This window comes from Vitis riparia, chromosome 3, assembly GCF_004353265.1.
Source record: "Vitis riparia cultivar Riparia Gloire de Montpellier isolate 1030 chromosome 3, EGFV_Vit.rip_1.0, whole genome shotgun sequence".
NCBI classification, from domain to species: Eukaryota; Viridiplantae; Streptophyta; class Magnoliopsida; order Vitales; family Vitaceae; genus Vitis; species Vitis riparia.
In genome coordinates, this window is record NC_048433.1 from 2610592 (window position 1) to 2633574 (window position 22983).

At 35.7% G+C, this 22983-nt stretch overlaps 1 protein-coding gene across 1 annotated transcript; it reads right to left on the reverse strand.

Annotated features, from left to right (window-relative positions):
• Positions 1-114: 114 nt before the first annotated feature.
• Positions 115-18591, reverse strand: LOC117910492 (bromodomain-containing protein DDB_G0270170-like). Its single transcript, XM_034824566.1, has 9 exons — positions 18112-18591; positions 17502-17538; positions 17343-17421; positions 17208-17253; positions 17016-17114; positions 2490-2558; positions 2052-2406; positions 1776-1933; positions 115-1385 (listed from the first exon to the last, which is right to left on the reverse strand). Exons 1-9 carry the CDS (start codon positions 18565-18567, stop codon positions 432-434), a joined length of 2253 nt encoding a protein of 750 aa, XP_034680457.1. The 5' UTR covers positions 18568-18591; the 3' UTR covers positions 115-431.
• Between the last annotated feature and the right edge of the window lie 4392 nt (positions 18592-22983).

A 22983-nucleotide genomic window follows, 5' to 3' on the forward strand; every position in this document is an offset into this window, starting at 1 on the left:
AGTTTCATGGGTTTTCACCAGGTTTATGTTATTTATATAGAACAAACTGAAGAAAGGGATTCAGAGCCAAATATGGGAGACTCATTGGATCAGAGCTTGGCCTTTTCTTTCTTGTAAGATCGATCAGTTTGGAATATAAAATAAGCTGTCTTACAATTATCTGGGCACTACAATCATGGGTTTCTGATGTTACAAATGCCAACTTTTTTTTTTGTTTTTTTGTTTTTTTTTGTTTTGCTTATGGCCTAAGAATTAGGATACATTGATCTGTACAACAACCAACCTACACTATTACAACAGTCAGCCTTGGCTTGGCTTGGCTCGGCTCCACATTGAAAGAGGAACCAGCAATTCTCATCCCATGATTCTATGGTTAAACTTAATTTAAAGGGGAAAAAATGAAAATGGAAAAAGAATAATTCAATTATTTCTCAGAGCTGCAGAGCTAAATCAGGCTGTGTGGAGTCGACCTTGCTAGAGCTAGGAGATCCTGGAGACTGGAATCTGACGTTAAGGTCAGGGGGTACTGAATCTTGTCGCTGTTGGGGTGGCAGTCCCGGCCAGGAGGGCTGTGGATGGGGCCCTACTCGTGGGGCAGCGGCGGCCTCTCCTCCTGGATGAGGTAATAATGGGCTGCTCGAGTTGGTTGTAGTTGATTTTTCCAAGAACTTGGGATCCTCGGGGGTTAGGTTATTTCCCATCCCTGGATGGCCGAAGTTGGGGGTGGTTCGGGAGATGGCATCGAGCATCTGAGGAGCCTGGAGGTTGAACCCAGTTGGCCTGGCAGCTCCCATTGGTTTTCCCATCTGAGTTGGAATGTTGAAACCATAGGCGCCATTGAAGCCGTTCATGCCAGGATGGAGGGCAGTGGGGCCTTGATGAATTTGGAAGGGTGGTCTGGGCCTGACAGCACCAGCACTGCTATTTAGTATGCTGAACCCAGGTTGTGCATTCAATCCAATACTAGCTTCCGTGCTTCCACTGCTGGGTCCTGAAGCTTTGTTAGCAGTATTGATGAGAGGTGAGGCGGCAGCAGATGTAAGGAGAGACTTGCCCGGATGGCTAGCCAGGGCTGCGCGAGCTGAAAGCGCATTCCTCTCTGGTAAACCGATTCCTCCAGTCTTCTGTGATGGTTTATCCTCCTGAGAATCCATACTGCAAGGTATAGAATCTCCCGGGAGTGATGAGAGTGGTGTTGATGAAGGAACGAAAAGTGGCTTTGGAGGTATAACATCATTCTCTCCTACCCATCCTGGTCCAAACTTCACTCCAGGAGGCAAAGACTTTTCAATCTTCTTTGCAGCAATTTTCCAGGCAACAGGGCCCAAGTTGGAAGCAAATCGAGCCAGGCTCCTTGCATAACCATACTCTGCGTTAAGCCCCACCTGATTCATATGAGCACCCAAGTCAAATAACTGATTAAAGCAAAGGCACAGACAAGATGCCCCACATACATAGATGCACCAAAGCATAAAGCAGATGTTCAGGAATCTAGGGACAGTTCAGTGAAAGGGTCCTAGGAAATTATTATTGAACCACTGAGGACCAATCTGGCTGCTTTTTCACTTATTGGGTCAGTCTTTTGTTGAATGGCTATTTGAAGTAAAGCAAAAAATCAAGGCTCATTGCCATAGTTACGAAATTATATAGCCGAATACTCTACGTTATCTAATAGTGGATGAATTCCATCCTCCATGCAAACCAGTGACTGCTTGATTGTCCTCTTCGAAAGAATCAACTAAATAGTACATACAAAACATCAGAGAGATACATACAGGCATTAGCTGTTTCTTCTCCCCATCAAAGGTAGTCAACACAGATGGCTCTCTCCCAACAGCTATTGAAGAGGATTGTTTGTAGGTATTGCGTCTGTTCTCATCAAGTACAAATGGCTTCTTTCCATGCTTCAGGGAAATACCTTTCAAAACAGAACCTGCAGAAAAGTGAAAAGAAAAAGGAAAAACCGTCACATCTCCCTCAGAAAACTGGTAGAGATAAAAGTTAAACAAGACAAAAAGGAGAAAAGATCAGCCAATTCTCAAGTTTCAAACCTGTAAATTCATCATGTCTCTCTAATTTCTGATCAGCAGACCAACCAGTATTACCATCACTGTAGCGGGTGCCATGCAAAGACCGGCCGAATGAATCAGCAGGACCAGATTTGTCTGAAATAAGAGCTCCCTTTCTCAGATCATGATTGGACCACATGGTGTTTTCTCCCCCAGTAGCAAGAGTTGCATCTGAGGAAAACTCTGAACCAGGCCGCTCCAAAGAAGGCCTGCCCAGAGGCTTCTTTATATTCTTGGTTGGTGGTCTACCTCTCCTTTTCGGCTCGGGCTCATTGTCATCACTATCTTGCCTTAAATTCTCAAAATTCTTCTTCGCCAATTCTTGTATGGATCGTGCCTGGCAACAACATAACCAAAAATTCAAAGAATACCCACAGATGGTCTGAAGATGGCAGGATAGAGACTACGAGTTGACTATACCTGTTTAAAATAAATGGTATCTGGGGCATTGTACTGCATGGCATTTGAACAGATCAAGAAAACATCTTTCTGCAAATGCAATCAAAATCTCAATTAATTAGACTAAAATTCCAGTATTCTTGCAAACTTCAAACATAAACATCAAGAATGTCTTTGTAGAATCCTTGTATTAAGATATCAGCCTAATTCATTTTCAATATACCCCGCAAGTTTATGGCAAACTAAAAATGTCAATCACAGAAAATTATCTCCTCAAAAAAGGGGAAAAAAGTAGAGAGAAATTTCCAAATCATCAAATGAATAAAAAAAATTTTACTCTTATCCGTTTCTTCAACAACTTATCAAAGGACGAGCTTATTGCAGAAAACAGTCATTCCATAAATAGTAATCAAAATCAGAACAATCTACTATGAATTATACAATTGGATGGTCAATAGGAGTACACATAATAGACAATTGACAGCTGAACCCACAAGATGATCTCAACAACTAGTTACAGTGTAATCAAGTCATTCTAAACAACAAAGAAATACACTTCAAACAGTTCTATGAAATATTTGTTGAACTATGCCAAAAAAAGAAATGATGCTTCGAGCAGGGGCTCAGCAAATTTAAATATCATTAAGAGAAAAACACCTAAGAAAGAGAAAGTGCAATCAAGTAACAGATAGTATACAAAGGGCACCATGAAGCACAGAGGAGTTAAAAATAAAATAAAATAAAAATAGCACTACCCATTTCCCAAACAATTGATACCACCAATATATGGCCTATTTGGAAAGAAAACATGCAGAGTGTCACTGGACCTCCCAACCCCTCTCCCCACGTTGAGCAGGCACACAAACAGACGAGGAGAGGTGTTAAGCAGTGTGTTGGCAGCTATGGCATTCGACTATTACAGTAATTGCCTATGTTCTTGCTATAACATTCAACTATTACAGCACATCTGCAACATTGCTGTAGCTGCCATACAGGATGTGCACTAAATAGATGGTTTTAAAATTGCATGAGGTGATCAAAGAAGTGGGGCCATGAATGGATGCCAACAGATGGTGAAAGAAGACAACAATGATCTCATGTCTCAAAAGAGCCATATTACATAACAAAAATAACGTAGATTATCATCAGCAAGTGTGTCCTTGTCAAGAGCATGAATATACAACAGGAAGAATCTCACAAATGAATGGAAAAAAATAACGTCTAGAAAAGGTCACCATATAGGAAGAAAGTAAGTATAAATAGTGCTTTAAAGGTTTCAATGATACAAAGATTAAAATTCTATAGTACATGTCTACATATTTTCAATATCAACAATAAATAACTAATAAGCATCCCAACAAATAAATATTTGAATTGGTAAGCATCTAACAATCTTTTTTGTTTATAGGCAAACACACAAAAAGCATATATTAGAATAGGGCACCTTGAGGCTGACCCAAAAGCATACAAGGAGTATACAAGAGGCACCAAAATCTAAAGTTTTAAATGCATATAATTAGTAATATGGAAAGAATGTGAGGTAAGACTTGCTCGGTGATCCAGTTTGAACCTATGTTATATGGCACTCCTAAGTATGTGAAGTGCCTGTGTTGGACATTGACATAACAAGGGTTTCAGTGTGGTACATGTCCAGAATGCCTATCGGTCATATATGTATCCTACAAGAGTGTTCAATGAAAAAATGAATAAAAAAAAGAAGAAAAGAAAACTGACAAATAAACTCATATTTCCTTGTCACACTAGACTCATAGTTGGCATTCCATCCTAATTAATTATACGCCTCAATATGACCTAGGGGATATAACAAGAAAAAGGGAAATTCAACTATTTCATCACACCATGTTTCTTAATATCTAGGGATTAAACAAATTTGACACTTAGACAACCACCCGACACCAGTACTCAAGTTACTGAAACACGGTTTTGACAAGAGCTAGCCTAACCATTTTGCTTGTTTAGGTTTCAGAGGTTGCTTGTAAGTTCCAAGTGCCATAATTGTACTCTCTAAATTTGCAAAATAAGAGAGAAGGTAATGGAAGGGAAAAAGACACCTTAGAATAATCTGAATTAGCTATTTGAGTATTGTGGATGCCCTATTAGGTGCACCCTTCACAAACTTCCGACTGTCAGGAAGTAACTTCAGCCATAAATAAGAATAAATTAATCTTGTGAAGCGAAAAATACAACCTCACTAAGAATTTTAAGCTCACCCCAGATAAAGTCCCCAGAAGTAATGATTGTTGAATATACCATACTTGGAGCTGATACAAGTTGATAGTTTTTTTTTTAGTAACAATAGAACATAACCAATGCACAATACTGTTGGAACTCTGAAGTATCTAAAGTCAAACCAACCTCACCTAAATATGAAGGTTCATCAAAGATCAAGTTAGATCAGATCCATCAGGTAAGCAATTAATTCATTCTACAATTTATATTGCTTTGCCTTACATAATTCCTCAATTATATTGCCCGTTAATCCCGCATAATAGAAGTGCGTTGTTTACAAATAATGCACCAATATATGGGAGTACAAATGACTTATAAAAAAAAAAAAACAGAACAACTAGCAATAAATATGTAATAGAAATTATCACATGCATTAATCCTGCTTAACATAAATGTGTTGTCTACAAATAATGCACCAATAAATGGGAATAGAGGCACCAATGACCACGTGTCGAAAGCCAATTTTGACCTCAAACACTTACAAAAGAATCTCACCATTACTTACTAAAAATATGTAAAAAGAACAAGTGTTTCATGCCTTTTTTCTATGTAATCTATTATAACCATAATTGTTAAAAGCTTACGATACACGATACGATACATTTTTATGAAAATTGATAAGAATCGCAATTCGTATCTTACAATGCACACACCTTCAACGATTTTTCATAATTTAAAAAAAAAATCAAATTCAATCTTTTTTGTCCAAAAAATTATTATATTAATTAAATAAACAAAAATGTTAGAAATTGATCATAAAAAGGAGAAAGAGCTAAAATAATCCTATATAAAAAACTATTTAGTTATCAAAGACCATATTGGAAGATAAATAAATTTATTAGGAAAATTTTCATTTAAATGGTTTGAATGTTTGACATTGAAAATGATGGTGATAGGTAAATGAAAACTTTTATGTATTATATTAGTTTGCTTTTTTTTTGGGCAAGGAAGGAATAATGACAAGCATAAAATGTTAGAACTTCATAAATGACACAGACAAATATCAAAAACATGTACAAGTATATATGCTTAGCCAGAATTTGGAACTAAAAATCAAATCTAAAAATTGAAGTTTATTTTTATAGATTTTATGATAAATCTGTACATTAAACTCATTTTTCTTTTAAATTAAACATTTCAAAACTCTACTATTCAATATTTTCCCATTGAATGATATGCTTTCAACTCTTTCAATCAAACTATCTACTCCATGCTTTTTGCTTCCAATATATATATATATATATAAGTAAGAGAGTGTATTAATAGGTGATAAAGGCGCACAAGAGTACACAAGACATATACAAAGTACACTAGGCAAAAAATGGAAAGAGGGAACACACAAAAAATACTCTCTCCCTCATCCCAGCCCCAACCAACCTATGAAATCAACTATATTCGTATACGAGCCTATATGCACGTGTATGCATATCTTTTCTATATATTTTCACTATATAAAAAAACTTCTTTTTTTATGATAGGTAAAAGCAGAAGAAAAGTTATAAATGAGGAAAAAATGGAGCCCAAAGGCCAACCCAAGGCATACAGGAAGTATACAGCAAGCACCAAAAGGCAAAAACAATAAAAAATAAAAGGGAATACAAAAAACCTCACCTGCTCTCACCTAGAACCCAACCAATAAAAAACGTCGATTAAAGGTAAAGGTCTATCATCTATATACAACTTGGTCTAAGACCAAAAACTACACACAAAAGAATTCTTCATTCTATGAATTGAAAGCTCTTCATTATCGAAAGCTATCATGTTTCTTTCCTTCCACACCGCCTAAAAAAGGCATAAAGGAGCCAGCATCCAAGCCTTTTTACACTTCTTGCCTACAAAGGACCTATACCAACCAAAGAGTCTCTTTAATCGAGAATGGAAGAACCCATGACACACCAAAAAGAGCAAATAGTAACTCTCACAAAACCCTAGTCTTCGTGCAATGGATTAAGATGTGATTAGTAGACTCTTCATCATCAAGACAAAAGAAACATTTGTTAGCTAGGGTCCACCCCCTCCTCTTTAGCTGATCCAACGTTAAGACTTTCCCCCACGAGGCTTCTCATGCAAAAAAACCCACTTTGGGAGGAACATAAGGGCTCCATATGATACTCCTCAGAAACAGGACTATATTTCCAAGCTCCACTACACTGTATAGGGACTTAACAGAAAAAATCCCATCTTTAGTCATTTTCCATAACACCCTATCCTCCAAATCTGCACTTACCCTCTTCCCTTGAATTGTCAAGAGGAGTCGTTCCACCAAGTCCACCTCCCAATCATTGAAAGCCCTAGAAAAACAAAGACTCCACTCCCTCCTCAACCGAATGGTCCCAAACCTCCGCCACCCACTCCTCTTTTGATACCGCCAAAGCATACAAAAAAGGGAAAGAGTCACACAAAGCCTCAATACCATTTATCCTTCCAAAATCTAACTATTCTACCATTACCCACGGAAAACACAATATTGTTGCTCAACAATGAACCTTCCTTCCTAATCTCCTTTCACAACCCCACTCCCAACTCTCTCATTTCGAGAGTATATCACCCCCTCTTCTTCTACTCCAAACTTCCTACTAATAGCTTGCTTCCAAAGAGCCTTCCTTTCTTCCATGAAGCGCCAACTTCATTACACAAAAGGACCCTATTAAGTGTAGACAAGCATTTAACACCCAATCCACCCTTACTTTTATCTAAGCAAACAACCGCCCACTTGACAAGATGAGTCTTCCGCTCCAAAGCCCTCCCACCACAAAGGAAGTCCCTTTGGATTTGCTCAAGCCTCAATCTAACCACTCTAGGCATACGCAAAAAACACATATAGTAAATAGGCATGCTAGACAAAGTACTATGAATGAGAATGAGTTTCCCTCCTATAGAAATAAATTGTCTCTTCCACATGGATAATCTCTTCCGAAACCTCTCCTCCACCCCTTCTCAAGCCGCCATTGATTTGTGTGAAGCACCCAAAGGAAGCCCTGAATAAGAGGAAGAAAGCGCCCCTGTCTTGCAACCAAACTTAAGGGTTAATTCCTCCAAATTCTCCACCCTCCATACTAGTAGAATCTCACTTTTGTCCAAATTAATTCTCAAACCAAAGATGGTTTCAAACCATATTAACAACCAACTCAAGTAAGCTAGTTGGTCCTTAGAAGCCTCATAAAAAATCAACATGTCATTAGCATACAGAAAATGGGTGATTTGAACCCCCTCACCACCCCTCCCTTTAACCCTACAGCCTGTCAAAAATCCCCCACTCACCGCTCTCTTAATAAAGAAACTTAAAGCTTCCATTCCAATCATAAAAAGATAGGGCGAAAAGGAGTGTCCTTGCCTTAATCCCCTAGAGTTGTGAAAGAACCTCGATGGAGTATCATTAATCACAACCAAGAATGTCATTGTAGAAATGCACCACTTTATCCATCTTGTCCATTTCTCTCCAAACCCCATTTTTTGCATTACCTGGAGCAGAAAATCCCAATTTAAGTGATCATACGCCTTCCCTAAGTCAAGCTTGCACTGCAACCCGCTCTCATTTCTTTTCAGTAAAGAATCTATAGCCTCATTAGAGATCAACGCAACATCCTAGATTTGCCTGCTCTCAACAGAAGTATTTTGGGATGAAGATACCACCTTACCCACCACCTTCTTTAACCAATTAGTGACCTTTGCTAGTAGCTTGTACAACCCTCCCACCAAACTAATAGGTCTGAAGTCTCACAGGTCTTCAACCCCTCCTTTTTTGGGGACCAAAACCAAGAAAATGGTATTGAGACCTCTTACAAACCTACCATGCTCGTAAAATTCTCAGGAAAAAAAAAAAAAACCCACTACCTCCTCCTTCACAAACTCCCAACTAGATTGCTAGAATGCTAAGGGATAACCATCCGACCCTGGAGCTTTGTCCCTGCTCAAATTAGAGAGAGCAAAGACTACCTCTCTGACAAAGAAAGCCTCCTCTAGCCTAGCTGCATCCTCCCCTTCAATTCTTCAAACAACAAGCCATACAAGCTTGGACACCACCCACCAGGTTCCGTCAACAGGTTTTGGAACAAAGTAAAAAATTTGTTTGGCTTGTTCCATGCCTTCCTTTTGAGTTGGTCAATCATAAGAATCTTTCCCCAAACAGCTTCGCAAAGGGGGGGAAAACCCTAACTGAGCAACCCTCCAAGCTTTTTTTTTCGCTTCTTCCAGACAAAAGAACCATGTCAACTTAGAAGATTCTCTCTAACCGTGGAATGCATCACCCAAGTTACACCAAACAAAGAGAATATCAATTACCACAACATGTTTATTTTGACACAATAAAGATGTAAATGATCAACCGATTCTTTATCCTGTTTACACATGTAAAATCTGTTTGGCTTGTTCCATGCCCTTCTTTTGAGCTGGTCAATCATAAGAATCTTTCCCCAAAGAGCTTCACAAAGGGGGAAAAAAACCTACCTTTGTAGGCACCTAGAGTTCCAAACAATGTTGGCCAAAAAAAATGCCCCTTTCACCCCTTGCCAAGGAAGCATAAGGAGATTTAATTGAGAAAATACCACTCTTGGTTTTCATCCAACTCATCTTATCATCCTCATTGTTTCTAATTAGGATCGTTCCAGATTCCATAGAAACTCAACCACTCCTTCATGCTCCTAATCGCTGAACGTCCTGAAAAGTGAGGACTCCACCGACCTTCCTCCTCTTCCTCTTCCCACATCTCTACTACCCAAGCATCTTTAGAGACAACTAATATAATAAAACCTCAAGAAAGCCTCTTCCAAAGTGAAATATCCACATCATTTATCTTTCCAAAATGTCATCCTTTGCCATTCCTAACAATGAAACAAGATTTGGTATTTACATCGATCCAACCTTTTCTAATTTCCTTCATCCCGCACTACCCTTGAGCACCATCCCCCAAACTTTCCTATAATGATTTGTTTCCACAATGAATGACTCTCATTAGCGAATCTCCAAATCTACTTGCCTAGCATGGCCTTATTTATAATGGAGAGATTTCTAAACCCAAGGCACCCATGCTTTTTGTCTGAACAAACTATAGCCAGGATTCAAAATATCGGCCGAGTCCGGTACGACTCGGCCGAGTCGTATCCGCCTCGACGCCGACCGTGACGAGTCCGATAACAGATACGACTCGGAAAAAAAAAAAAAAAAAAAAATCAACAGATTCTGAAACCCATCACAACAAGAATCAACATTTTTAGAGAAATCATAAGTGAAGATTTTTCATCTTTGGTGCGCTGCTGGTGCCGCAACGGTGACTGAACGCCGGCTAAACAACCCTCCTTCCGAGTTTGGGAGCATAGAAGAGCTTTGTGCAGTGAAGAAAATAGGATTTGACGGCACCACTGGCAGAACCAACGTCGTGAGCGTCCACGGTGGAGGGCAAGATAGGAGAAGAGAGAGGTGGCCATGGCGGTTTCACTCTCTGCAGATCGCACTCTCTGCTTTCAGTGGAGGGAAGATAGGAGAAGATAGGTCTTTGATCCTATGTGGCTCAGCACCATGGCATATTTTTACGGGTTCAGCCCACCAGATTAGGCCCAGCCCAAGTTCAATTCATAAAAGCCTATGGTCCATGTATTTCTGTATAAAAAAATAAATAAATAAAAATTTGGTGTTTTAAGCTTATGGAAAAAAAATGATTTCTTCAAAAATATATTAAGAAAAATAAAATTTTCATGCATGATTTTTTATAAAAATATATATATAAAAAAAATCAAATATAATTAAAATTAATTATACATAAAAAAATTAAATTAAAATTTGTTTAAAGAATCATATAAGAATAATGTATTAATATTACCTCGGAAGGAGGTTAATAATTTAAGTAATCGCTTAAAATAATAATTATGTTGATGTATTAGTCTAAATTGATAATTTTTTTTTTTTATTTATGTACCCCCGTCTATAGATCTTATCTCTAAAGATCATATTGATTATAGTTGACTTCAAGTTGATTTTGAGACCCATATATTTATTTTTATTAACATTATTATAAATAACTTTGAGCAAATACTTTTATAACTATTTAAATAATATTAAATGTAATACAATTTTATTTTATTAATTTTTTGAGTTTATTTAATTGTATATATTTTTCTGATGATTTACATAATATTTTTATAATTTTTTTAATTTTCTAATTAGCTTATTTTACGTATCGTCCGATACCAAACCGATACACCGAGACCGATACGCCTCGGGACCCTCCGAGTCAATGACCGATACCGCGACTTTGAACCATGACTATAGCCCAATTCACCAAATAAGGCCTTTCCTCATAAGGCCCACCGCTCCAAAGGAAGTCTCTTTGAATTTTTCCAAATGAAGTTATTAGCATTTATAAGCATAACAAAAAACACACTTTCTTGTGTAATCAATGGGCTTGGTCTAGGTCGTTTTTAGGTTTTGGTCCTCCATGTGTAACATAATTTGTTGATTGGTTGGGCTCTTCTTAAAGGGGGCATTGTTTTTTGTTGGTCCCTTTTTTTTTATGGTGCCTATAGACATCCATTGTATACTTCGTGTATGCTTTGGTGCTTTGTTTTGGCATCTTTGGTTTATAATACTTTCTCACTTTACTCATCCAAAAAAACACACTAATTCAACTAAGTTTTAATGATTTACATCAAAAGTTTAATTACTTCCTTTCGTATAATTGTTATAAATTTTTAAGTTGTTCCTACAACTTATTTAAATCCCACCTATTGATTTATTATTTAGAAAACCAAGTTGTTCAAGCATCATTAATTGATAATAAAAGTAGCAATAAAGGCAAAATGTATAAAGTTTTAAAAGAAAACTAGTTACTTACCTAACTCAAGCAACCGAATCAACCCAATGTTGGACCGAAAATGTGCTGCATATAAATAGTGAGAAAAGAACAGTTGCTCACCTAACTTGAGTAACTTGATGAAATTGACCTCAAGTTAAAGGTTGAAGACATTTCAACCTAAGGAGAGGTGGATTGGGCTTTGATTGGCTTCAATCTAAACCAACCCACCTGAGTTGCAACATGTGTTCAATACAATAACTCATAAATGAAAATACATAATCCTAACACAATATCTAAACTCTAGGCATTCCATCATCCAAATTTTAGGTAAATGCATCTTTTGACTTCCTATGTTTGCCTAAGAATGCAACACTAGTTAAGGTACCCTTTTTATTCAATCATTATTTCAGTTTGTATTTTTAAATGAAAGTAGTTGTAGCATTACCATTTGAACCGCAATGCATAAGTTGACTATCTTGCTATCTTTTTCATCGCTTGTCTTTTTTCTTCATGGCACACACTTTAAGACTTCATAAATTTGTTTATTGTGCCAACTTTTGCATTCAAGAGGTTTGGAAGAATTAATGAACTTCTCGATCTAAGTATTCCCTCTTCCATCCTATTACATTTCCTCTCAGCTTCAATATACCATTACTTTTTTAAATGAGAAACTAAGTTAGTTTATATAAAGAAAGAAAGAATATTTAAAGAAGAATATAAATCCTTCAAAAACGAAGTATAAGAAATATAATAAGAAATGGCGATCAACATGATTTCTCATCTAATAGAGAAATGCGCAAAAGAACTCCTCGGCAACGTACATCCAAAGAATTGGGAGGTAGCAGGTTCCCTCCCAAGCACCTTCCACTATTCTTCCTCTGCTTTCAAACTAGCATTCTTCCCTAGCCAGATAACCCCATGATAAAGCAAGGACAATTGCTCTCTATGCTACTAGCCCTCAAAGGATCTTCTCAAAATTTTTGAAAGATTTGTGCTTGGCTTGGTTTCTTGTGTATACTACTTGTATACGTTGGGTTGCACCCCCTGTTTTTAGAGTCTCTTAATACAAGCCTTTGTCTATCAAAAAATTTCTTTTGAAAGATTTAACCATAACACCTGTCATGCCTGTTGGACCAACCATACACAAGGTTGAGCAAACAACTTCCAAACTTCAAAATAAAGGAGCAATGCAAGGACATATGTTTGGCCAACAACCGCTCATACTAATAATGTTCCATGCACCTTAGACTATTCTTTCACTTTGTCTCCTTGTTCAACTAATAATGTTGTTCATTTTTTAGCACAAAGAGCAATGCATCATCGGGTTTATTTTATAAGGAATTTTTTACCCTCTTGAGGAGTGTCAAGTTGCTTATCCTTGTATGGCGTTTTTCTCTATCTCTTCTTTTGATCAGATTTTGGAAACTTTAGAAGGATTCCTCATCATTCATTTGTACTTTCCAATTAATATCAATGAATGTGTTTTCCCATCAAGTGCCCAGTTGGTTAAGGCAAATGCTAAGATGAATGGTAGAAGCGCAGAGTCTTGGGTTTGATTCTTGCTGCTAGTCGAATGCCTTGGATTACCCAATGCTGGTTGTGGCGAGCGTGATCAACACCCCAAGGTTTGGGTTCCCATAGAGAGTTTGAAAGGCTCATCCATGGAAGGTTCCTTGGTTATCCAATAAATAAATAAATAAATAATGTGCTTGTTTCTGATAAGAAACAACAGCTCATACTAATAAAGTAACAATTAGTGCTAATGGGTTTGTAGGGACTCCTTCTTAGCAGTAAACCAATGATATTGGCCTTCTTATAATCCACCAACCATCCAAAGACCTAACTTTCAATGATGTCCTTGACTTATAGATGATCAGCAAGAAAGGCTAAAGAATAAAATTTAAGCTTCATTTAGGACTTTTTGGGCCAACTGCATAATTCTGAAGGGACAATATTGGTATAGTAAAACAAAAAAATAAATATGAAATCCCTTCATGCATAAACCAAAAAATGGCTTCTACAAGAAGCAACATTTTCCTTACTTCTGTATTAAGCTCCTTATAAACCAAAAGTTTTTCAATAAAATTAGTTAAATAGATACAAAAGCTTTGATTGAACTTTAAAAAAGTCTTTGGCTTATTAGAAGAAGTCAGTCCAAACAAGGCCTTAATAGAGCAAATGAGGATTTGGATGAGAAGAGGCCAATAGGGTCCAAGGTTTATCAACTCATTCGAGATTAACCATGCAAAGGCCCTTACCATTTCACCTCATAAAACCAATTTCCTCTCAAGAATTTCACAATATTCAACATTTGTACCATATATTGTAACCTTAGAGCAAGCCTTTGATGTTGGAGATGACATAAATGAACCCAATTAAACATCTCACAAGCTCCCATCTTTCCTTACATCCACAACAAATTTTGGCCAAGTTCAATGGGTTGTTATGCAACGAAATAAATCAATTATAGTTGGTATCCATCCCTACTATTGAATCAGTCCCGTAGTGGTTAGTCAGAAATGGCGGGCTTTTCTTCCTTTTGGCTTTACTATGTTAGCATGATCTGATCAAGTTCTTTAATGAGCATTATCTAGGTCAAGTGAAGCAATACTGGCGAGAGAAGCAATATCGGGGGGAGTATGATTGTGTGCCACGGTTGTTTTGCACTAACATAGTCAAACACCAATCAGGAATCCAAATTATGGCACAACACAAGCCTCCATACAAGCATTTTTGCTTGCCTTTACAATATATTTGTAAACTATTGTTGGGGAATGACATTTTAAGACAATATGTTGAGACCCAATTTACAATTGTAAAGGATATTTTCAGTGTTTCAAAACCCTAGATGGGCCCTAGAGTTTGCACTATAATCCCATGATACACCACTTCTCACTTTCAGCTTAAAAATTGCAATTCGTTTGTATAGTACATATATATATATAGTTCTATAGAATCCATGTTTTTTTGTCAGGTACTCAATAAGGACAAGAAATTCTTCCAGAATATACAAAACATGACCAAAATAAAAGAAAGTGTAAAATGCACCAAAAAACAACTAAGCAAGCTGCATAATTTGAACCTAGGGGACAAAATCTGCAACCCCTGAGAAAATCTAGTCAACTCAGGGATGTAAGAAACCCATTCCAAAAAAAACCAGCTGCTCATCTCTGAGCTTAGCTAAGATACTGACAATGCTATTAGTTAAGGCACAGCTTCTAAAAGACTTCATTTCAAGTGACTAGAGACATCGATAATTTTATGCACCACTAATCAAACGTCCAAGGTCCTCCTCCATCTTCCAATGCCTGTGAGATAACAATAGTTGAATCCCCCTCCGCAAGAAGATTGGAGCAGCCCATCTTCATTGCTCATAGCCAACCATTAAAAAATTACAGGATCTTTGCCTCAATGGTCATCCCCTAACCAGCAGGCTTGAAAAGGGCTCTTAACACAGAAACAATATGGTCCCTGACACTCCTCTGATCCCCATCTACCGTGGATTACTCAAAACCAGTCAAAATTTAACTTAAATAAACCATCTGGAAACAGAATTCACGCCAAATGGAACTCCTCAAATATCCTTTGGGACCCATAGACAAGGTTCCAATGTACCGAGGACGCTTGAGGGAATAACCATAAAAGCTTCAGAGACATTCATTTTTTTTTTATCAGAAACGAAGAAAAATATATTAAAAGAAGAAAAGATACAAGAGAAGGAAGAGATACAAGAGAAAGAGAATAAATAAGAGAAGGATGAGAGGTCCTTCCCACAAAAACAAAAACTGAACAAAAGAGAAAACATTCAACTTTAGAAAACTAAATACAAAGAAAAACTCCAACACTCTCAAACTTTTGAAACGCAAACCGCAGTCCGGTTGAGTTGTAAAACACTAAGAGGAACTCCGCTAAAAGCTGCAGTACAAAAGGCCCAAAGAGAGGAATAGAAAAGAAGCAAGTCCCATAACATCTCTTCCATTCTCCCCTTATCCTCAAAAATCCTATCGTTTCCCCTTATCCTCAGAGACATTCATCCTCCACGACTTTCCCTCTCCTTTTATGTTTCCTTTAACTTCATGTCTTCTGTATTTATCCAATGAACTTCCTGAAGCTTACTGCAGAAATTGCTTTATCCTACAGACATTTAAACTGCCTGGGCAGTAAAAATCAAGAGTTTTCCTTATAGGTTGAAGCACGCCAATTAGTAGGTTCTTGGAACTTGCCGCAGTCAAAATTAAGCTTGGATCAGCTATTCCCATTAACAAACTTAGATAAGAGCACTTTGGAGTTGGTTCCAATTCCAAGATGTTTCAGTCTCAAGTAAGTTTTGATATCAGGCCATTAACTTCATGAATTTTTAATAGCATACATATGTATATGTGTGTGTCTATGTGTGTGTATAATAAAAAGTGTAATAAAGAATAATTCCTAATAAACTTTATGGATAATCTTAATCAAACATTATTGATAAGCATAATAATCCAAACAAACCATAACTAAGGGAGCTTGGTACTGCTTGAACCCAACACATTGAGCTAAGCACTTAGAACTCGAGCTCAAAATTGGCTCATTTGGGAACACGAGCAAACTCAAATAAGCCTATTTGGGAACACGGCACATTCAAGGTCAGTGTTTCATGTAACAACTCCAGCTACATTCTGAAACAACATTAATTTAGTAATTAAATCCTATGGTTTGCATATATGACAAGACATTTTCCATTTCATTTCATGCTTCAAGGAGACCCATATGCAAATAAAGCCAATAATTCAGCCCCTTAGCAGCGTATGCTTGAGAAGAAACAAAGATCACTTTCAAGCAAGGTCTATGAAAGATATCAGCTACAGACAAAATATGAAATGTTAGCAGCAACTGACTATTCCTCCCATTTTGGTTAAATAAGTGGTTAGTAGATCTTCCTAACCGCTTGATCCACTTTGTCAAAGGGAACATCTACTAGGGAAAAAGGTAATATCAAACTTCCGCCCCCCATCTTCCACTCTGTCCTGACTCCATGTTTTATGCTTTGCACAAAACAAACTACCTAACAAGCTGTTTTCCTCCCACAGAAGAAAAAAGATAGATAAAAAGATAGGAACCAAAAAGAAGAGAGAAGATGAAAGGTTTCCTACATAGCTAAAAGAACTTTATGCAAACAAAGTTCTAGTATTTAATTTCAACTCAGAAAAGAATGAGAAATGGAGATCTGGAAACTTAGCAAATATGGCAGGCAATCATTCCCTCCCCCCTAACTGGATAGATGATATAAAATTGCTAAAAGGAAACAAATTTGATTCCAGAAAGGCAAATTTGGTTGTAATATAAATATGTATGTCAGATTCAATTGGCACAACAAGAAGAAAAAAAAAAACAAAACACATCAATTTCTCCAATACTAAATATCAGTATCACTATATGAGCACTAGAAGTGACTCAGTACCCTGCGCAAAAATAGAGAAGGGAAGATAAGGGGTAAGAGATGTTAACAAGCACATAAATGCTAAACCAACCTCAAATTGTTCCAAACTGGCATAAGCTCCACCAGCAAGATTCTTCCTAACGGTTCCGAAATCCATTGGATGCTCTATGACTTCATGGTAGTCTGGAAGCTGTACAAAATAACATACACATGCATCGTTACAAAAATAATTTGACAACAGATGCAAGTATTTTAGAAATTATCGGATCATCCAAAAACTCACCTCTTTTGGGTCCACTGGTTCTGAGAAAACCCCATAAGAGTCTTTCCTGAATTTAAATTGAAAAACGTCGGTAAACTGACAACCAAAAGCTATGTTAAAGAAACAAAATAAAATCTGGGAACCTTAAAGACATACTTTTGAAGTCTGTCAAGGACGAACACCAATAACTTTTTATCGGGTAAAGGGGTAGCCGGTCCATCATCCAACTCAGTCCCTGCACATAATTGCACACATAAACATGGAAAACTTTACAATAAAACCTTTCAATCAAGGACGGCAAGATTGCTAGCTAACCTTGTTGGTTGCTTGCACCAGAAATAGGCTTTTCTGCCTGCAAAATTTGCTCCAATATCAGTACGCCAGATGACATGCAAAAATATTTTGTGGGAAGTGGAAAAATCAAATCAAAAGCAAAGTTGCATTAAGAAAAGGCAAAGTAGCATAGAATTCAAAGTCCCAAAAAGGGAAATACAGTAAGAAAATGAGAAAAAAATTAGAAAAGACAAATTTGAACTTTTCTCAGACTTGACGGTCTACTATTTATTATTCGAGTAAATAAATACTGATTAAATACAACCAATCAATAATGTATTATGAACTGAAAAATACCCAAATAGGAAAGAACAAAAGCTGTTGCTTCCCCCAAAATTCAAAGTTCAAATACCCAAAACCCTGACCAAGTCAAACCCACCCACTTAGATTTCAGAAAATCAACGACGCAGTTCAATTAAATGTGAGAAATCCAAGGAAAATTCAACCCGTGTCAACAAAAAAATCCCATAAAATAAACCATGAAGCCCAAAAAGCAACCCGACGCTCCCAACTCGACACACTCCCACAAAATCCGCGAAAACCAAACCCTTAAATCCATCCCTCCGCCTCCAAAACCCCAAAAATCGATCACCTTTTCACTGTCCACGTGCCCGGATCCATCCCCGATCGCATTGATCTTCCGCTTCTTGTGACTGGCCGGAACGTTCTCCTCCTCCGCGTTCGAATCCGACCCGCAGGAAGCCGAATTCAGAGACGCTGAATTCAACTGCGAGGGCAAGCGCAGTACCAGTTTCAGTTTCTTCTCCCTCCTCCTCCCGCTCAATTCCTCCTCGTCTTCGGCGGCGGCGACGGTATCGTTTTCGTCCTCCTCTGGGTCAGGGTTAGGGTTCCGGCGAGTGGATCGGCGGACGGGCGTAGAACTAACCGTACTAGACTTCAAATTAGGGTTAGGGTTAGAATTAGAATTCTGCTTCTGCTGTTGAAGCTGCTCTTGCTCTTGCTCTTGCTTGATACTCCGCTTCTGAAGATCCAACAGAGACGGCCTCCCCTTCTTCTTCTTCTTCTTCTCCTCCACTACCTTACCCATTTCCGCCTCCTTCTCTCTCCTCTCTTCTCTTCTCTCTCCTCTCTCTCTCTCTAAACAGGGCTGTTTTTTATTTTTATTTATTTTTTTGTTTCTATTTTTTATCTCATGCTCGGCACGTGACGCTCCCACGCACGAGTTTCGCGTAGAGAGACGACACGTTTCATCCCTTGCTGACGTCAGCGGACCTTTTTGGTGGGGCCCGTTACGGAGGTGGAGTAATTTTGTCTTGTCTTCGGGTGTCCACGTGGCAGTGTGCGGGCCCATAGTCGGAGGTAGGCGTTTGCGGCGTTTCTCTGAGGTTGTTTTTGCTGGTGTGTTGATCAGTTGAACCCCACTCCCATTGATGTGTAAGAAAATTCTAAGATTTCCGATGTGTATTTTTTATTTTAATTAAAAATAATATTGGAAGTAAAAAAATAAAATAAATTGAAAGTGAAATCAAACAACCAATAAAGCATTTTAATCATCTAAAATATTTCCTTCATGATTAAAAATGGTAGAAACTAACACATGAAAAACATTGTCAATAAGAATAATTAAGTGCTAAATCAACTAAAAATTATTTTTTATTAGATTTTTGTATTGAAATTAATAGTAAATAAGAAATATTACCACGGAGATGTCATCGACTTTAACCATCGGATGACTTAGATATGATGTATTGGCTTTGTGCTTATCTCTGGCGATGGTGATCAAACTTTCATCTAATGTTATATCTTTACCTTTGTTCATTGTGACGATCGGAGAGCTTTCATCTACTACTTTATCTTTACCTTTATTCATTGCGATGATCGAAGGATTTTTGTCTTTGTCTTCTCTTTCGGTGGTGATGCTCTCTTTCCCTTTGTTAATAGCAATGACGAAATGAAGATTTAGATCAAAAATTTCATCTTCATCAGACATGTGATTATCTGTTTCCATGTCCGTAACAAGATGGTATTTCCTTTTTTTGATGGGCAGCAAAAATTGATAGCCTTTTCTTTCTTGATTTTCCATCTTTCTGCTACTACTCACAAAGCGATCAAAACTATTGGATTTTGTAAGGGTAATATTAGAAATTGTTTGACCATTTTTTTCGATACTATCTATTTAAACGAAAAAGGTAAATATTATTTGTCATTTATCAACTTGTATAAGAGTTGATGTGTCAACAGATATGATACAATTTTTTTATATTTTTAGGTCAATATTAATTTTCTCTTTTTTTAATTTTTTATTATTTAATTGGGTAAATGTTAATTTCCTCTTCCTAATATTTCCATTTATAATATTATTATATGTCTATACACCTAAGTCAAATATCATCTTTATTGTTTCTTCTCACCATTGTCCACTTGCAAAATAACTTTTTTCTTGTCACTTTCTCAAACAATAATTATATTTAATATGAATAAAATAGTAAAACTTCTCTCATTATTAAGCCAATTAATAGTTTGTAGAAGTAAAAAAAAATATGGGGCATTTATGATAATTATTATTTTATTACCTCATCCACGTACATTGTCCACCTCACCAAATCCATCATCTTTTTCTCTAACGTTTTATCATTTAAATCAACATTAATTGCATTTAAAAATTAATTTCATTTTAGATTTTTTACTTATTTTGTAAATATATTCTATTTATTGATTAACTCAATATATGCTTTTCTGCTCTATTGTTTTTACAAATAAATTATTAAAATAAAAATGGGATGAAAATATACCTATATCATACATATAAGATAATATTTGATTTCAAATATATATGAGATAATGTTTTATTCCTATTAACATTTATTTTATTTTTAATATTTATATTCCTTTTATATTATGGTCCCATAATACCTTTTATGTGATTTTCTTCCATTTTCCATTTTTAACCTTTTGGAAAACAATTTTCATTTTTCTTAAAAAAAAATTGAAAACACCACATTGTTGATTTCGCTTTCTTCCATTTTAAAGAAATTTTATAAAAATATGAAACTTAAAAAATACTATACAAACATGTTTTCAATCTATTTTCATTTTTTAAAAAATAAAAATAGAAAGCAGTCTAAATAAACAAAAGGTTGGAGATTACAAGCACAACATTAATACAATGAGAAATGTTAGAAATTGTTATTTTTCATTAAAAAATAATGTAAAGTACCCCATCACATTTAAAATAATTCAGTCGAGGTCTTCAAAATTTACATAATTTAGGTTTTATTATAAAGTATTGTTGGGACAAAATCCTTAAAAGCGAGATATGTTGTAACAAAGTTAAACATGAGTTTCCACTTTTCTATTCGTCATTTACACTTATATTAATTTGAGCATTTAGACTCATATCATTTGCATTGTATATGACTTGGGTACATTAGGAATTACACAAAAGATATTAGTTGTGGCTTTTTTGCAAGATGATTAATAGTTTATGGTTGATTTATGAATTTGAGCAATTTAATAGAGACTATAGTGCATTATCTCCTTATTTGCAGGATGACTTGTTTTGGTCATCAAAATGGATTTCACATAGTGAATGCACTAATATGTATAGTTAAACATTGGACATAACCTATAGTGAATCATAATATAAAACTATCAAGTTGTCACGATTCACTACACTATTATGTTGCATGGACTTTTAATCTTGAGAAGATATTGGGTTTGTGTTGAAATTAGCAAGAGACTTTAACCAATACGTAAGACTTTAATATAGTCATACGTTTCTATGAATTTGGTCACTATTGATGGAGGTTGGTAGCAACAAGTATTATTAATAGAGATACCATGATATCTTGTAAGATTGAGATAGTGTGTCTCTTCGAGTGAAATCAAGGACATGTGATTATGAAATTTATGGTCGTAGTAATTCTTTTAGGAGTATTTGACGCATGTTCATTGAAGTTAAAGTATATCAGTTGATCACAAAATAGAAGGGTTTCTAACTCAATGACTAGAGAGGTAATCTTAATGGGTTGATTGCAATGATGAAAATACCGGTCTTCACAAATATATCGATAGATAGATTTTATTGATATATTAGGATGTATTGAGAAATATCAAAACAAAATTTGACAAATAATATCAATGAAAGAAATTTTAAGGAAAAAAAATGATAAAATAACAAATAATATACTTATTCTTGTTATTTTTAATTAATAATATATGTATAATATAATTTGTAATATTTGTATATAGAATTTGAAAATATATTTTATATAAATTTATTTAGTTTAGATATATTCAAAGTTTACAAAGAAATTATGATATATGTATGATTTTTAAAATGTTTAAGGTTTATTACACTTTACTTCCTTAACCTATAACATATTTTGCACATTGTTCTCTCAAATTCAAAATCGAGCAATGTACCCTTTATGATTTATAATTACCTGCAATGTGCATTTTATGAGAGACAACATTATTTTTTTTTAATGAAATGACATATGCGCTCTGCATGATCAAGGGCAAAACTGTTTTTTTTTTTTTTTTTTTTTTTTTTTTTTTTTTTTTGCTATTAGAGAGGGCAAAATGATCATTGTTATTTTAAAACCCAAACTGTTGTCGTCTTCTCCCGCGTCGACTGTTCCTCCTCTAACCCATGAGACCCTGTTCTGGAAAGCTCTAAACAGCAATGGCCACACCATCTTCCTTGATGAAACCCAATAGCTTTTGCTTTTGTAGAAACCCCACAAAATCATTGTCACCATCATCTTCATCATCATAAACTAATGATTGAGTGAAATTCACCTTTTGTGATTATTTGAATATTTACATATTTTATTTTGTTTAATACAATATTCATTTTCATAAATTTGAGTTTACCAAGTTTTGAATTCTCAAAAAGTTCCTTGGTTTATGCATGTTTAGTTGGTGAGAAAAGTTAATAAACTCAAAATCATATAACTTCCACAAGTATTTGAAACCAAATAACCATAATTGATTCCCATAATACAATTTACCTTCCTTTTCCATCAAAATTCTCAATCACCAAACAAAAGCATGAAGAATAATTGGCTGCATTTTGGATTTTAAAATAACAATGATCTTTTTGCCTTCACTAATAGTAAAAAAAAAAAAAAACCATTTTTGCCCTTGATCACATAAAGAGCACATGTCATACCGTCCAAAAAAACAACTTTGTCTCTAAAAAAAATGCACATTACATGCAATTATAAATCATATAGGGTACATTACTCAATTTTAAACTTGAAAGGGCAATGTGCAAAACACGTTATAGGTTGGGGGTAAAGTGTAATGACCAAAATGTTTGTAATTTTATTTTTAAATTTATATTTTTATTATATTTAATTCATATAAAAATGATATTAACAAATACTCATTAAAAATATATGATAATGGTTTTTATATTTTTAACACTCAATTAAATAGAATTCAGTTATAAGATAATTAAAATTAAATTATTTGTTAAAGTTTTATTTTAATATTT

Bases quoted from the DNA above. Each gene is read 5' to 3' on its own strand.
- LOC117910492 (XM_034824566.1), bottom strand. From the start codon at position 18,567: ATGGGTAAGGTAGTGGAGGAGAAGAAGAAGAAGAAGAAGGGGAGGCCG. The intron at 2,407-2,489 runs GTATAGTCAACT...TGTTGTTGCCAG, and splicing joins ATACCATTTATTTTAAACAG to GCACGATCCATACAAGAATT. The intron at 1,934-2,051 runs GTTTGAAACTTG...ACTTTTCTGCAG, and splicing joins GAGACATGATGAATTTACAG to GTTCTGTTTTGAAAGGTATT.